The sequence below is a fragment of the Muscardinus avellanarius genome (assembly GCF_963383645.1).
Source record: "Muscardinus avellanarius genome assembly, chromosome: 8".
In the NCBI taxonomy this organism is placed as follows: domain Eukaryota; kingdom Metazoa; phylum Chordata; class Mammalia; order Rodentia; family Gliridae; genus Muscardinus; species Muscardinus avellanarius.
Window position 1 is genome coordinate 63,419,575 of NC_137794.1, and position 18,358 is coordinate 63,437,932.

At 40.4% G+C, this 18,358-nt stretch overlaps 1 protein-coding gene across 1 annotated transcript; it reads right to left on the reverse strand.

The window, feature by feature from the left end:
- Positions 1-477: 477 nt before the first annotated feature.
- CD164 (CD164 molecule) lies at positions 478-17,189 on the reverse strand (the record flags this gene model as incomplete). Its single annotated transcript, XM_080700096.1, has 6 exons — positions 478-644; positions 2,802-2,858; positions 10,178-10,213; positions 11,887-11,961; positions 14,202-14,288; positions 16,850-17,189. The coding sequence occupies 6 exons, from the start codon at positions 17,187-17,189 to the stop codon at positions 478-480; spliced, it is 762 nt and encodes a 253-aa protein (XP_080556222.1).
- Positions 17,190-18,358: the final 1,169 nt, after the last annotated feature.

An 18,358-nucleotide genomic window follows, 5' to 3' on the forward strand; every position in this document is an offset into this window, starting at 1 on the left:
TTATCCCACTTTTGAAATGACAGCCAAAATTCCACCTGATTGATGCCCATTTGGCACACTCTTCTTAATTCTAGTCACTAAATTACATCTTGAATTAGGATGAAAATAATGCAGCTTTTGGGGTTTAAGAGGACTAAATTTAAACTGCCAAGAGGTTGTCTGCAAGGGACAACATTTCCCATCACTTACAAAATGTTACATTTGGCATGTCAAGAAAACAAACATCCCACAGCAGCAGCCACTGAAAATAAAAGAAGACAGCCACAAGGATTCATGCAGAATATTTTAAATATTCCTGTTGAGCAAAATATTAACTGACTTTTCTTCTGGAATGATGCTCCAAAATATCCTATATGCATCCTTTGGAAATTTAAAGATCCTGAAATAGCGTCTTCAAATGTGGGACTTCTTGAAAGGTAATATTTTGGTTTCAGTGAATTATAGAAATGAACTGCCAGTCCTTGTTAAGGGGTCTGTTTACAGAGTATGGTAATTTCGTTCTTTGGACTTGCAGAACTTATAGAGAAAGAAAATCACAGCCTGTACACCCAAGACAAGTACAATTCCTCCAATGAAACTGGCTGCATCAAAGGTAGACTTCTTGGTAGGTTGTGAGGTTGGAGTCAAAGTGGTATTTGTTGTACCTGATATGATAAAGAGAAATAACAATCCTTAATAAATCTCATGATCCTCTGTATTATAATTCTAAGACCCACCATAACTATTTTTGCCATGAGTCAAGTTCTATAAAAAGCATTGAGTCATATTTTCATTATTTTTAGTTTTGAAACAGAATCTTGCTAAGTTGCTGAGGCTGGCCACAAACCTGTAGTCCTGACTGGCTTGAGTCAAATCTTTTTACACTAGAATTTATCTCTAAATGAGAAAAGCAACTATTTGTCAGTACCATTCTCATTCTCTCTGTAGGTATCAAGTGGTCAATGCTGCTGCTATAATACTTCAAATATGAAAAAAAAAAAAAAAGATCTTTCTGGTCTCTAATTGTGCTGTGGAAATTTATCAAGTACTTTTTTTTTCCCCAGGTCTGGGGATGGAACCCAGAGGCATTTGACCTCCGAGCTATAACCCCCTGCCCAATTTTTTATTCTTATTTTGAAACAGGGACTACAAGCATGTGCCACCATGCCTGGCTTATCAAGTACTTTAAAAATATGCAATAAGCCGGGCGTGGTGGCACACGCTTGTAATCCCCACGCTTGGGAGGCAGAGGCAGGAGGATCGCGCAGGTTCGAAGCCAGCCATGCTGGCAATAAGAGACCCTGTTTCCAAAAATAAAGTAGGTCTGGGAGTGTTGCCCGGAGGTAGAAGGGCTTCCAGGAACCCCAATACCACCAAAAAAAAAAAAAAAAAAAAAGGAATAAATTTGTTAGACAATTATCTTTTTGTCTAATTGTTAAAGTAAATGATAATTTTTATGTTAAAACTGATGATATAAATTATACTAGATAAGTAAAAAAATTTAGTTGAAATGTTTCAAGTTACATAATTTCAATAAGCAAAATAATATACTATATCATAAGGAACATGAAAAAAATATTTTTGGTGAGAAAAAGAGTCTGAGACTAAGAAGCAGTATTTAAATAAAAAGCACTAATTAAGTTTTTTTTTAAAAAATAGGATATCAAATGAACCAGTTCTGTTAAATTGCTCAGCTCTAAAATTAATTTCAAATGAGAAGGAAACTAAGTGATAAAAGTACTTGTTTAGCATGCATGACACCCTGGGTTCAATCCCTGACACCCTGGGTTCAATCCCTAGCACCAAAGGAACCGACACAAATAATTACAATTGTTTTGTATTTCTTCTTGTAAAGAAAGAATGGCTTCACTCAAACTGAAAGACAGCACAAACATAAGCCTCAAGAAAAAAAAAAAAAAAAAAAAAAAAAGTATGGAACAGCCAGGTGTGGTGGTGCATGCACGCTTGTAATCCTAGTACTTGGGAAGCTGAGGCAGGAGGATCGTGGTTCACTAAGTAGCAGTCTCAGCTACTTAGTGAGGCTCTCTGCAACTTAGTGAGACCCTGTTTCAAACTAAAGAATAAAAAAATAGGGCAAGCAGTGTAGCTCAGAGGTAGAATGGCCCTGGGTTCCATCCCAGAATTGGGGGGGGGGGGAGTTAAACCCAGTACTAGTACTTGGGAGGCTGAGACAGGAGGATCACTCAGGCTCGAAGCCAGCCTCAACTACTTAGTGAGACTCTCAGCAACTTAGTGAGACCCAACAGGTCTGGGAGTATAGCCCGGAGTTGTAGAAAGCCCCTGGGTTCCATCCCCAGTACCACCAAAAAAAAAAACAAAAAAAAAACAAAAAAAACCAAACAAACAAACAAAAAAAACTTCTCAGCCTAGAAGCAAAAGTTTAATACATGGTAAGCAAAATAGCGAGGTGTACATCTGGTAGCAATGGTGGTTTTCTAAAGCTCTTTTGGTAACAAGAACAGTATTATATTCATTCATATTATAATAGTCTAACACAGCACACAATTCCTTACAAATAACTAGCAGTTACAAGTCAGATTTCATGTATAAGTTGTACTGAAAAGGTTTTGAAAAAACATTCAACTCTAAAGTGTCAGGCCATATGTGTCTATACCTTTAGAAACTAAAAGATGACTCTCAACAGAGCTTACATTATTGTATAACACTTGCCCTTTAGGTCTAAGAGACAAGTTTCAAGTCCATAGCCATTCATGAATGAAGATGGAGCCTGATGGCTGAAATTCTGAAAGGCAACACTGCACACACCCTATTCACGCTTAAGTTAAAAAAGCCTCACTTACCTGGTGTGACAACTGTGGTGGAATTTGCAGAAGGGGAAGGCGGAGTTGTGGTTTGAGCTAGAATGCAAACAAAATGCATATAAAAACAAGTTTCTAAATTTCCAGTTATATAACATCTCACTTTATAAAAGTAACGCTGCCAACATATTTTCAGTATTTGTGAGAACAGAAGCCAAATTTCAGTTAAAGGTTCAGTAACATATTTATATACCTTACACAACTAAGAATATTTAGCATTTAAATGAATTAATCTGCTGGGCATGGTGGCACACACATGTAGTCCCAGTATGTGGGAAGCTGAGAGAGGAGGACTGCAGGTTCACAACTAGCCTCAGCAACTGACCAAGACTCTGAGCAACCTAGTGAGACCCTATTTCAAATTAAAAAGTAAAAAAGGGCTGGGGAGGTAGCTTGGAGGTAGAATGCCCCTGGGTTCAATCCTCAGTACACCCTCCAATACACACACACACACACACACGCACGCACGCACGCACGCTGCATGACATTTATTTTTCTGGTACTGGGGATTGAACCCAGGCTCGTTCTACCTCCAAGCCACACCCCCTCAGCCCTAGCTGGCCTCAAAGCTGTGATCCTCTTGGCTCAGCCTCCCAAGAATTGAGATTACAGGTATGCATCACTGCACCTGGTTTAAATGTATTTTAAAACATTTAGCAATCATAAAATTATATTTGTTAAAATCTAAAATACATCTGGCTAAATCTGCAAAGACACAAAAAAGGGCAGGAATATTTAGGATTTTATAAAAAATCCTACTTCTAAGACAAAAACTATTAACTCAGTCATGGTAAGAAACAACTGCAATTTATCATTTCTTATATAGGTATCTAGATTTGCCTATTTTTATCTTCTTTAGGTGTTGGCAAAGTTTTCTTAAAGAGGCAGACAAGTAAATATTCTCAAGTCTTTGGGTACTGTGTAACACAAATGGAGCCAGACAACATGTGAATTAATAGGTAAGATTTGGTTTAAATAAAACTTTATAAGAACAGGTACCCCAGGGATGCAGCTGTTCAAATTTAGATGTTAAGAGCCCCAAGGGTAAGTTCTAGTTTACCACAATGTACAAGGCCAAAATACTATCTACTGCTGCCTTTAAAGAATACAGAGAAGAGTTAAGTTTGGGTGTAAAATCATTTTAGAAGATAAAGCATTCGATAAAGGGAACTTCAAACTATTAATATCTACTACGAAGTTTCATCTATAAGGGTTCTCATATTACTACTAGGAAGGATCTGAGATAGTTTAAACAAATTGACTTTTTTTTCCTTTCTTGTGGCACTGGGGATTGGACCCAGGTGCATTCTACCTTCAAGCTATACCCTTAGCCCTATTTATTTTTTTTATTTTAAAACAGTCTCAATATGTTTATGAGAGCCTCACTACTTGCTGAGACTACCCTCAAACCTGAGATCCTCATGTCTCAGCCTCCTAAATACTAGGACTACAGATGTACGCCACTATGCCCGGCTCAAATTGACATTTTCTTAAGAGTCTAGCTCAGTACTGGATCCAATCCCCAGTACTTTGAAAGAGCAAAGAGGAAAAATGAGGAGAGGGGTAAAGAAAGGAAGGAGAAAGGAGATTCTTAGGCTCTTAAAATATATTAAATATGTGATTATGTGCCCATTAAAAATATTTTCTCAATTAAAAAGGATACAACTGAAGGGATAGGAGGAGAAAGCTGTCCTTGAGCTGGGTATTGGGGGCATGCCTGTAGTCCCAACTACTGGGAAGACAGAGGTGGGAAAAATCACCTGAGTTTGAGACCAGCCTGGGCACACCATTTTTTGCAAAATTAGGGGGGCCCTCTAAGGCAAGGGGCTAAAGGAATCATTGGCTACGAGTTCTTTATCATGCCCCAGGAAGTAATTAGTTTATTCAGGCTTCATAGTGCAGGGGCTTCAATATAAAGATTTGCCTCCTTTGGTAGGCAGCTAGAGATAATTTGGTGAGAATTTAAGGGAAATTAATTACATGAGATTATTTTTATGAACATATAAAGTGCTATATAAACTGCTTTTGCAGTTTCAAAAAAAAGGACTTGACAGTTAAAGAGAATCTGACAACTATTCAATTCTGTTTAAAGTAACTGGGATTTATGGCATTTTGAAATTTTCTTGTCTTTTACTCATGTTCCACCTTTATATTAGAGGGTAAGACTGACTTATAAATACCTGAACTCTTTTTGGTATCAACATTCTACTTTTTATTTTGTCAATGAGAAGGTATGATAATCACTTAATGCTTCTGATTCTCCGGGCATAAAGATTATATCCTGTTAGCAATTTATAACTTTCATTTGATAAATGTATCTCAAGCTAACCATTACATATTATATGTATTAAAATATCAATCACAATATGTATAATTATGTGTTGATTAGAAAATGTTCTCTTGATAAAAAAGGACCTAAAGAGACTTCAAAGTGATATTCTTAATCCACAAAAGACAGGAAAAGTGTCAAGTAATTGTTGAGGCATAGACATTAAAAAAAAAAAATCTCTAAAACAATCAAAATAAGACAACTTGTATAGGATAAGCACCTTCCAAATTCCACTAATAGAAAAAGATCAATGCCTTAACAGCAATTACACACCAAGAGGAGGCTTGACAACTTTATTACGAAGGTATCACTGAAAGAGTAGAGGTATTAAGACCAGGACTCTCATACATGCAGACTGGCCATATCCCAAGGTTAACAGAATCTTAGGAGGCTAAGTTATTTTTATTTTTACTGGACCTCAAGTAAACAGGGAGTTTAACATATATTTCTAAAAGCTCTGGTAGGGTTTCTTTTACTAGGATTGCTATTACTAAGAGAGATTCACAGGTGACTTAATACTGATGGATATGTTCATACATTTGTAGCTTTTCCTCTCTTGCTGGAGCTATGCTATACACACTTTATCCAGCTGGCTCCCCTCCCCCCTTTAGTGTACTGGGAATTGAATACAGGGGCATTCTACCTCTGAACTACATCCTGAGTACTATTTTTTATTTTGAAACAGTCTTCCCAGGTTCAAGAAGTCTCACTATTTGCTGAAGCTATCACTGAACCTGTGACCCTCCTGTTCCAGCCTTCCAAGTACTGAGATTACAGGCATGTATCACCAGGCCTGGCTGCAGCCTATCCCAGACTGAACAGTTTTCTCATTTCTTTATCCTGTGAACAACTTAAATGGAACACTCTACATCTGAGCCCATCTGACAGGCGACACATACACACAATTCCTAGGTTAGAGGGTATGGTCTCTTTAAGGCTCATTATTTTCTTGAAGTTTTTGTTGCCTATCTTCTGTGTATCAAATATAAGCCAAACTAAACAAACAAAAACCTTTACAAAGTAAACATGTACTAAACTTCTTTTCAACCTTAAAGTACTAATTTTATTTGATGATATTAGGGAAAATAATCTTGCGTATTTGGTATTTGGTTCTTACTATCCACTCTCAGAATATGGTAAAACTAATTATTTTGTTTGAACCCTGGGACATGCTATACCTCAACTATATCCCCAGCTATACTCTATTTTTTATTTTAAAACAGTAAGTTGTTAAGTTGCTGAGGTTATCCTCAAACCTGTGATTTCCCTGTCTCTGCTTCCCAAATTACCTAAGACTCCAGGAGTGTGCCACCACCTTGAGTTACTTTTATACATTTTTAATTTTGAATAGTATTGTGTTGACAGTATTTTAAAAATATGGCATTACTTAGGGAATATACCTCTATAACTTACTATATGTTTACATACACATATACACACAACACACACACTATACCTCTATATACCTATATTTCTATAACCTATTATGTGTTGTTTACTCATATTTGCATACATACACACACAACACACTCATGCTATAAAAACTGTTGTTGGTGATAGAAGATTTGGAATATATGGTGAAGATATTTGAGTAATCCTATCACTTACAGTAACACATAACTTCCTGCTAGACTTTAAACCATTAACAAAAATTGTACCAGAAATGCTTAATAGTTTGTCTTCCAACTAAAAACATCATGAAGATTTCTCACTGTATCTCTGACAAATTGGTTATTTCGTTGTTAGATATTTACATTAATTATACTTTGGGAGGGTTAAACTAACCCCACTCCATGCCTTTTTACTAAAGTCAGATTCACTTTGCATTGCTGGTCCCTCAATTTCTCACTTGTTTCTTTAACAGAAGCAATGTTCGAATGCCATAGACACCACCTGAGGTTTGTCTTTCAACTTGTAAGTGCCAGTCAACTGGCGCATTTTCTGCAGCAAGCCCTGGTCTCCTTCCACTTTACAAATCCAAAGACAAAAACAGTTTAGAGAAGGCCCAATGTGGAACAAGCAGCAGAGACCTACATGAAAAGTAGGCTCGGGAAGAAATTAAAGCAAACCCAAAATGGGTTTTGGGAAAATGACCTCCCCACTTTTATATTTCTGCTCACATTCCACTTTTGATTTCCTCAACCTTTAACATTTTGCTTAGTAAATGATTTCTGATAAGTGCTAAATTTACGAGGACACCACTATGTAACAATCCACTAAAAATAAGTTTTGTAGTATTTGCAGACTTCTGTGTCATGAGTGATTCCACTGTAGGGATTTAAGAGTTACCAACATGGTTTAACTGAAGCTGGAACTGGGAAGAGCTGTGCACATGGGGCTAGCAAAAGCAGGTCTAAAGCAAGCTCTAACACAACACTGCTCAAGTCCTTCAAAATAAGTTCTTATCCAGCCGGGAGTGGTGGTGCAAGCTTGTATAATCCCAGCATTTGGGATTCTGAGACAGGAGGATCCTGGTTTGTGGCCAGTCTCAGCTATTTAGTGAGGCCCTCTGCAATTCGGTGAGACCCTCTTTCAAAATAAAGAATAAAAAAGAGGCGGATGTAGTGGTGCACGCTTCTAATCCCAGCATTTGGAAGGCTGAGACTGGAGAATCATGGTTTGTGGACAGCCTCAGCTATTTAGCGAGGCCCTCCGCAACTCAGTGAGACCCTGTTTCAAAATAAAGAATAAACAATAGAGCTGGGGGTATAGCTCAGAGGTCAAATGCCTCTGGGTTCCATCTCAGACCCGCAAAAAAAACAAAACAAAACAAAACAAAAACACAACACACTCACACACACACACACACCAAAAAAAGAGTTCTTATCCTTGTTATAGCATTTCACTACTTTTTTCTTTGGGGGGGAAAAAAAAATACACCTTTGTCCAGACACTGTTAGTTTCTTGCATACACTTCTGTGGTCTTTTTTTTTTTTTCCTTGCGGTACCAGGGATCGAACCCAGGGCATTCTACCTCTGAGCTACCCACCCCCAGCCCTGTTTTCTTATCCTTTATTTTGAAACAAGGTCTAAGTTGTAGTGGGCCTAAGTAGCTGAGGCTGGCTGTAAACCTGCAATCCTGTCTCAGTCCCCCAAGTATTGGGATTACTGTTATATTCCACCATGCCCAGCTCCACTTACTGTATTTTTTTTTTTTTTTTTTTGCAGTACTGGGGATGGAATCCAGAAGTACTCTACCTCCGAGCTACACCCCCAGCCCTATTTTTTAGTCTTTACTTTGCAACAGGGTCTCAGTGAATTGCAAAGGGCCTAAGTCGTAAGTAGTAGCTCAGGCTGTCCGCGAACCGGGATCCTCTTGTCTCAGCCTCCCAAATGCTGGGATTACAAGCTTGCACCACCATGCCTGGCTTTGTTTTGAAACAGGGTTTTGCTAGGTTACTCACTAAATGTGGAGGCCGGTCTTGAAGATGCAATCTTTCTGTCGCAACCTCCTAAGTACCAGAATTATAGGCATGAGCCACCACGCCCTGATTCTTCCCTGTCTTTCTTACTTCACATGTCCACATCTAATCCCTTTCTTCCCCAGTCTTTTTCCCTTTGATAGAGTTTGACCTCAGGCCCTTTCTCTATTCTCCAGTGGCCTCTACTACTCTCTAAATTGACTTATTTGTACTTTTAGCCAAGAGGACTCTCCATCCTTAGTGGCCTGGAAAAATCCCAAGACAGCCTTAATTTGCTGTGCCTCCTTCTTGGTAGTAAGGGAAGAGGAGTCTTCCCTTACTACTCCACCTCTCACATCCCCAATCATCTCCTACCACTCCCTAAGCCTACTTGTATACATCTATAGTTCCTCCTATTCGTGTTCTGGTAGTCCTATAACAGGGTATCCAATTTCTGAGTTCACTTTGGTCTTCTTCCAAATCAAATCTACTCTCCACAGGCCAGAGTAAGTTATTTTACTAAAATCCAAGTCTAATCATATGAGCTACAAACTTAAAATCTTTTAAGGTAACAGCCAAGTCTACCAGCAAGACACACAAGGGTGCTTCCCAATCCTGCTTCTGACCTGTTGTTGGCCATCCAGCTTACTCTCATTTTGTACTGGACACACTAACTCATGATACGCATATCTCTTCAACATGTGCTGATCACCTGGCTCCATTTGGGAAGCTTTCCTCATATTTTACAGTGTCATTTCAGTCACCTAGTCAATATCATGTCCCTCAAGCTGTCCCCACATGTGCAACGTGTCACCCAAGGGACATACCACCTTCCTACAAATTCCCCAACACTCAGTTACTGACATCATTCATCATTCCTATAGGAGACAAAATACTGCCTTATCATCTAGCCTACCAGTCCTGAAATAGATGCCCTTAATATTTGTAAAATACAAGTATTTATTCTTCCTAGTATTTTAGTAAACTTAGGGTGTAGTAGAAAACATTTCAGCAAGCACATATGAAAAACAATTCAGTGTTGAGCATTAAATAGTCATGCCCTCTGTCCTAGAATCCAGTTTGAATCAATCCTATTAGAGATAACAAATTATTCCCAGTTAAATGTTCACTGGAGAAAGAGATGATAAAATTGTCTAGTGAGCAGCACAATGAGCAAAATAGGTACCACAACCTTACAAGTAAGAAAAAAACAGCACAAAGGTACAGGAACACATCATCCAGTTTCTTAAGATTATTTACTTAGATATATACATAGAAAAGACTGAAAGAAATCACTGAAAACATCCTGGTGTACCACAGGATGATGGAAATTTTAATTTCCTTTGGGCTTCTGAATTTTTCATGATTTCTACAATATCCACAAAAGGTGGTTTGTGGACCCAATGTGAAAATCTGCTGAGATTCACTGTGAAGTACAAAGTTATATGCCATATGTACAAAAAAACATATTTATGTAATTATTGTACTCAATGACTAAATATGTTCTCATTAATCTTTAATATTATACTGACAACTTTTAGATATTTAATGACTAAGAAGTTATCCATCAAGAGAACTTAAATATCATGAAAAATGGAGGCAGAAAACAATCAATCATCTTGAATTACCTGTAGAGTTGGTTGGCACTGGAGTGGTAGTAGGCACTATTAAAAACAAAAACAAAATACATCAAAGCTGTCCAACATATTAGAATCTATAACACTATTTCACAACCTGCAATCATTTGAGTACCTTCATGATTTTTAGAACATAAGTTCTACTACTGGAAGAACTGCCTCCAACTCCAGTACCAGTATCCTCTCTTTACAAATGGAACTACCAATTTTTAGTGAGACCTCCCTTCCCTCAGGAAAGACATTTCTTGGCCTGCTGTTCAGCTAAGTAGCTATGTGTAACTTCTACCAGGCATCTTTATTAAGATTATAAACAGACTCTTTTTCTCTTTCCCTTCCTGCTGGTAGGAGAAATCAATGTGATGGCTGGAACATGGGCACCTACCTTGGATAGTAAAGTCAAAGCCATTTTTTAGGAAGATGAGAATGAAAACCTAGTAACATACTAAGTCCCCACTGGCTGTAGAGCTGTCACTATAGACCTCTAGCTCTACTGTAGCTCTGACTACCTTTATAGAAGAAAAGTGTATTTGTCCAAGTTTAAACCACTATGATTTGGGGGTTATGTACCTCACAGTTCTAATGGGTACATCATCAAATAAAGCAATATTACTTTTTCAATTTTTCTGTTAGTCATTATTTTAAAAATGTTCTAATCGTATCTCTAAGCAACTGAAAACCCAAAGGTCTGACAGTCATTACCTTTTTTTCTCATGCACTAAAATATTAAAAAGGCACTCATATACTGCCTAACCTATATTATGTACTCCACACAGGGTAAATGGATCTAGTACTAATGAAAGCCCTATTTATGTATAAAGTTCACCACGGATGGGAGAACACTTGCCAAATAGTTAAAGGTATCAAAGGCTAATCACACAAGCTACAGAGGTCCTTTACTATGTTCAATTACTTTCTAAATGCCAAATAAGGAGTTTGACCTTTTCATTAACATACTCTCATTTTAAAAAATGCTGTTTCAACTAGAAATTTTAATGATTTGCAGGATAAAGAGTAAAGGTCAAAATGTATTAAGTTCTCCAAATTAAAGCTCAAAAAAAAAGCTGGGCGTGGTGGCGCATGCTTATAATCCCTGTGCTTGGGAGGCTGAGACAGGAGGATTGCCTAGGTTCAAAGGCAGCTTTGAACCTAGCTACTCAGCTACTCAGTGAGGCTCTGAAACCCTATTTCTAAATAAAGTATATGTCTGGGAATATAGCCCAGAGGTAGAAAGCCCCTGGGTTCCATCTTCAGTACCAAAGGGGTAGGGGAAAAAAAAAAAAAAAAAAAGATTTGAGGTAACCTTCAGTGAATTCCTGGGGGGGGTGGGGTTGGTGGTACTGGGGATGGAACCCAGGTTCTTTCTACCTCTGGACTATACTCCCAAGACTATTTTATATTTTATTTGGAAACAGGGTCTCACTAAGTTGCTGAGAGCTTCACTAAGTAGATGATCCTCAGCTACTTCACTAAGTAGCTGAGGATCGAACCGTTAGATCCTCCTGTCTCAGCCTCCCAAGCGTGGGGATTATAGTCCTGTGTCACCACGCCCAGCGGGGAAAATTTTTTTTAAAGAGACCTAGCTAATTCATTACACTAGGCTTCAAAAGATCACCCTTTATCAATCAATTAATATGTTACTCAAGGCAAAGATCTTCTCATACCTGTGGCCACCTTCCCTGGCAGCCAATGTGAAGACTTACCAGAACAGAAGTTGGTGCTGTTCCCCACACTACAATTACTAAATGATGAGTTATGAGAACAGTAGCTTTTATTCCCTATGGAAAAAAAAATACAAAGAGCACTGGTCAGTCACTTATCTTTGACTTTACTACTAAGTTCTACAATGGTTTCTTATACTACTTTTCTTACAGTCTTGAGGATATTACATAGGACCCCTCCAAATTTTATCCTTTAGATTTATCTGTTCAATATTCATGTGAATTTGACTAGATCTCAGAATTATGGTATAGACTTATACAGTCAAAGAAGGCAGCCAGAAATCTACAATAGTCAATAAGGAGTAGTCAAAAAGTTTAGTAAACAGAAAAGGTGCATAGCAGCAGTAGGAACTCTGCTCTAAACATCCTTAATTTATTCTTCTATACTTTCTAAAAAAGCTTTCTTGAACACACAGACTTGAAGCAAAAGTAAGGGGTAGGGCACTGTGGCACAAACTTTTAATTTCAGCTATTCATAAGCCTCAGGCAGAAGGATCACATGAGTCAGAGTTAAAGGCCTGCCTGGGCAACTTGACAAAATTTTGCCTCAAAAATAAAATAATATAGGTAGGTGGAGTGACACATACCCATAATCCCAATATTTGGGAGGCTGAGACCAGAGGATTGCAAGTTTGAGGCCAGCCTGGGCAATTTAGCAAGACTCTCTTTTAATTTTTTTTTTTAAAGGCCTGGAAGCTGGGCGTGGTGGCGCACGCTTGCAATCCCAGCATTCAGGAGGCTGAGACCTGAGGATCGCAATTCACGGACAGCCTCAGCTACTTAGTGAGGCCCTCTGCAATTCAGTAAGACCCGGTTTCAAAATAAAGAATAAAAAATAGAGCAGGGGGTGTAGCTCAGAGGTCGAATGTCCTTGGGTTCCATCCCCAGACCCACAAAAAAATAAATGAATAAATAAACAAAAAATAAATAAGGCCTGGAGATATAGCTCAGCATAGAGAGCTTGCTTAGCAGCTAACATGCAACAGGCCCTGCATATCACCACTCCCCAAACACACACACAAAAGAGTAAGGGGACAGCTTTCCCCAACAAGTCAAATAAAGCACTCAACCCGCAAAACCTCTCATGTTCTATATAATGCTATGTTATGGGGGTAAGGTGTACCCTTAGTTCCCATTTCGTAACTTAAGAAATAAAATTTATAATGAAAAAGTTATTTTAAACCAAATTAATACCATAAAGAGTTTTTTGAACTGTACGCAACATAAGCATTAAATAAAGGAATTTAACACATGAATTTTATTAAAAAAAAAAAAAGCCAGGCATGGTGGCACACACTTGTAATCCCAGCATTTGGGAAGCTGAGACCAGAGGATCGCAGTTCCCAGACAGCCTCAACTACTTAGTGAGTCCCTTTACAACTCAGCGTGACCCTATTTCAAAATCAAGAATGAAAAATAGGGCTGGAGCTGGAGCTCAGAGGTAGAATGCCCCTGGGTTCTATCCCCAATACTGCCAAAAGAAAAAAATAAAAAAGTAGCTGAGTGTGGTGGGGCACACTTGTAATCTCTACTTGAGAGGCTGAGACAGGAGGATCGCAGGTTCACAGCTAGCCTCAGCTACTTAGTGAGGCCCTTCACAATTTAGTGAAACCCTGTTTCAAAACAAAGAATAAAAAAATAGGGCTGGGGTATAGCTTGGAGGTAGACTGCCCCAGCTTCAAATCCCAGAACTGCAAAAAAAAAACAAACAAACAAAAAAAAAAAACAAAACAAACACCCCAAAAGTAATCACGGGGGGGGGGGGGGGTTGGGGGGTTTGTTCTGCTAAAAAGAAGGCAACCTCCTTACATTTAAAAAAAAAAAAAACAGAATAATTAATGCTGTAACCCCATGATTCTAACAAACATCTTACCCACGTTTCAATTTACCTCCTGCTAGTTTATACAGTTAACTTAAAAGCGCATTAAAGAGTCAACTCCTTTCTTATTTCTCCCTCTTACCTCACCATTCAGCAAAGTTTCGAATTGTCTCTCTATAGTTCATCTTACAGGACACATAGGTAAAAACCTCAGTTTTCAAAGGAAAATTACACAACTTTCTTTCACAGATGATCCCAAGATTATCATCACAAAGACCTAAAATCTCTGTTCTTTTAAAAAGCTACTGAGCTTTAACTATAAAATCTAAGAAACCTAAACAAAGAAGGGTAAAAGATTCTTAGTAGTATTAATCAATTAGTACTTTAAAGTATTAAATTTGTGAATAATACAACTATCCTAAATGCTTACAAAATTTTCAAATGTTCAAGAGTACACTTAGTGTTTTTAGTTTCTTACCTTCTTCACATTCTATCCAAAAGCAGGTAGTATTAGCAATGCTAGCATTAAAACAGGAAATGCAGCTGTTGTGGCGTTCACAGGTTTCTAGGAAAATGAATGAAATCAATGAATTGGTGTCTTAGTTTGTTCTACTGAGTTATTCTGAATAAGCACTACATATAGTATTGTAGTTAATAATTCAGGGAAATAATAAAACTTAATGAACTGATATATTAAGAAATTCCAGTCATTACAAACCATGAAACCATAGTTAACACAAAAGAAAATGCCAGGCATGGTGACACAGGCTTGTTATCTCTGTACTTGGAAGACTGCAACAGAAGGATCGCAGTTATCCGCCAGCCTCAGATACTTAGTAAGGCCTTCTGCAACTTAGTGAGACCCTGATTTAAAAGAAATGGAAAAAAAAAAAGGAAAACAAGTTAGTGGGCATACTCAGTATACTAAGGCACCTATAAACAGTCTTTTTTAAAATACAGCAACTAGTTGTAAGATAGTCACAGCCACTCAGGGTTTCTCCAGGCATCTTAAAGCATCCTTGAAAAGATAAACCAACACTATACATAGAAAAATCACTACTGTGAAACATTAGATGAAAGACAGGAATTTTTGATAGTATTAAAAATTATAGGTTAAATTCAAACTTTGATGGTCCCATTATGAAGACAAGTTCATTTTTCAGAGATTAATGATTCATAAATGACCCACTCTTCACAAGATTCTCAACTGGAAACAACATCTAAAAGGCATACATTCATTATGTGTACTAAGGTAATTGCCAATAGTGTAAGCCAAATCGCCCAGAAACTAATTCAAAGTCTAGTTACAATTCAATGCCTGGACAAACAAATGGACTACAGAACTGGGCTCTATGCATTTTTCTAGAAATTAATTCCAACATTTTAATTTGGTTTTCCCCTTACCTAAAAAAAAAAAAAAAAAAACAGTTCTGAAGAGGCACTGTCTTTCAACACATTGCTATTTACTGAAAACTGAGAAATGTATAGTATCCTGGGGGAGGTTAACAAAGTAGATTCAAAGTTCTTCACAAATATACTAGCTATTTAAAATTTTTTATGATTGATGTAGCACAGTAAATGCTATTTACAATGAACTGAATGTGCTATCTCTTCTTTTCTATACTGGGGATTGAATCCCGGGGCATTCTATCTCCAACCTGAACTCCAGCCCTTTATTTATTTTTGAAATTAGGGTCTTGTTAAGTGGCTGAGGCTGGCCTTGAACGTACAATCCTGCAGTCTCAGCCTCATTTGTACTGGGATCACAGACATGGGCCACCTTGATCAGCTGAATGTGCTACCTTTTGGTCTATAGCTTGTCCAACTATGATTTCCAGAAAATACAAATGTCTTTGCACACATTTCAATTACACAAAAGAACCTAACGCAATATTTTCAAACTTCTTTAAACACACAGTACTTCTGAGAGGAAACTGCCAAATAAATGACACAAAAACTATTCTGCTCTATTATCTTAAATACAGTGCAGATTAGTCTGGAGTGGTGGTGGGGCACGCCCTTAATCTCAGGCATAGCTGAAACAGGAGGACTGCAGGTCCAAGGCCAGCTTCAAGAATTTAGTGAAATTTCGAAATCTAGTGAGATGGTTTCAAAACAATAAAAATAAAAAGAGCCGAGAACATAGTCGGGGTTGAATGTCCCTGTATTCAATCTCCAGTTCCACAAAACAACAAAAAGCAAACAGTGCAGTTAGAATTTCCAGTATTATACTGCAAATTACTTTCTTCTAACAAAAAAGCTTTATCATTCACCTCTTTTTTAAATCTCATTCAATTTTTACAAAAATTAAGACTAGGGAAGGCACTATAGGACAAAATGATTAGCATGAGAAAAATGCAACGGTGAGTCATTACACTCCAGCAATCCCTCCAATCCCTCAGTTAAGTAGCCAAGTTGCTTCTCCCTCATTATTAACCAGAATAACCAACCTTGTAGACTATAGTTTTAAACGTCTAGTGTTTTATTTAACTCATTACCTCAAATTTATCTTCCCTCTATCTTTTGTGTTGTCACGGATTTAAAACTCGGTTATGCCTTAAGCAATCCTACTCCTACTTTGCAGAGTTTAACTAAAGGTGGTTTTCTTGATCCGGTTTTAGAAAAATCTATGAGCCGGGGTTCCACAACCTACTAAACGCGGTTCCCTTAGAGTTCCTTTATCATCGCCCCTCCAAGCTACCTCGGCTTCACCACCTCTCTTTCAGCTCACCTTAAGTACTGAAAGACGTACACGCGAAGCATTAAGTACATGCATGGGTACTTTCCTTCCTTTGCATGATACGGAATGTGAAAATTTCACTAATTACATGAGCAAACCTCAGGAGTTTGTTCAAACTGCTCAAATTCAAGTCTGACACACGAGCGCTCGTTAATTTTTAAGTTTCGCTTTCCCTCTTTCGCCAACACTCGGAGACGCCTCTCTGCCGCGGGATACCCTGAGTGGCTAGAGGGCTGGCCCGGAAAGAGGGGTGTTGGGTCTCCTCACAACTTCGAGGCGCGTCGCCTCGCCCACCACCGAGCCCACCGCTGCCAGCGCGGAAGCACGCCACGTCCCCCTTCCCAGCCCGCGGGGAGGCCGGGATTACAAGGCCCGTGAAGAGGGACCACGGCGGGCGCCGCCTGGGGTCGAGCCGGCCCGCCACCCCGGCCCCGCGCCCCGCGCTCGGACCCCGGGCGCGCCGCCATGTTGCCCGAGCCGCCGCCGTCCCGGCCCCGAGCGCCCGCGGAGGGAGCGCGGCCGGCGAGAGCCGGGGGCCCCAGGCCCGCGCCCACCTGGTGCTAAGGTGGGGACCGGCAAGGCAGTCGTCACCACCGCCGAGGCGTTCGCTGAAGTCGGGGGCTCAGAGCCCGTGGGGGTCACGGTGGTGTTCGCGTGTGCAGACAGCACGCAGAGCGCGGCCAGGCAGGTGGCGGCCCACAGCAGAGGGCGGGAGAGCCGCGACATCGTGTCCTCGGCGCCGGCGTCCGGGTGAGAGCTGCGGCGCTCGACGCGCAGTCCGTCCCTCCGTCCCCTGCGGCGCCGCCTCCGAGACTTCGCCCCCCGCGGGCGCGCGCCGGGGTCACGTGGGCGCGGGCGGGCGGAAGGGGGCGGGGCGGGCGAGACCAATGGGAACCCGCGGGGGGCGGGACGCAAAGGGAAAGGTCGAGGCGGCCTACCCACAGAGTGAGGAGGCGGCGCTGGCGCTGGGAACCCCTTTATAACCCTTAGTAATCCCTTTCTAGCCCTCAGATTACCGCACAGGATGCAATCGGTCTCTTCTCAAGGTGGCCAGCCGCCCCCCCCGCTTGGATGGAACGGCCCACGTGACGTGGCGTGCGGCACCCTCCGGAGCGCTGGGCGGGGCCGTCCCTCCGAGGCCCCACGCCCCGCCTCCGCGGCCCCCACGTGACCCTACGCCCCGCCTCCAGGCCGAGTTCTACGGGACGGAAGTGTTTTCTGTACCAGGCGCGCAGAACAGGATTAAGAACTAAACTTGTGCTGTGCTGCCGCGTCCCTAAAGTGCTGATGTCTTCCCGGAGTACAAGCGCGTGTGTTTTTGTGTGTGTGGGTTTTGTTGCAAGTGACCCTGCTTTGAGACTCTCCGGGGTTAATGAGGGCACCACGTGGTTCCATGAGTTTCTGCTCTGCCGCCCACGTAGAGCGAGCGACTGTGCCACCGAAAACAATTTCCTGTCCACCGCTGTCGCGCTTTGCCAGACTGAATACCTAATGGGTATTCCCGACCGCGAGCCCAGCGGCCAGTCTGTCTCAGCTCCACCTTTCTAGTCGGAATCCGACGCAGGCTGAAAGCGGTAGCCATGGGATCGGTTCCCACCCCCACATCGCAGGCTAGGAAACCGAGACTTAGAGAGTACTTTGCACCACAGCTGGATTTTTAGGCACAGAATCTCCTGGGGTCAGAGATGGGTTTTCATTGCTTGTTCGTATTGAGGCTCCCGTTTTCAATAAAGGTGAGCGCCATCTGATGCCCAATCTCACAAAGTACACCTAATAAGCTGTATTTAGTACCATCTGTTTTCGCTGTTTTGTTTATCCTGAAATTTCAGTTGCACATATTTATCCTAATAAAGTAACACAAATATTGCTTTTGTGAGTTCTATTTGCTATGCCAC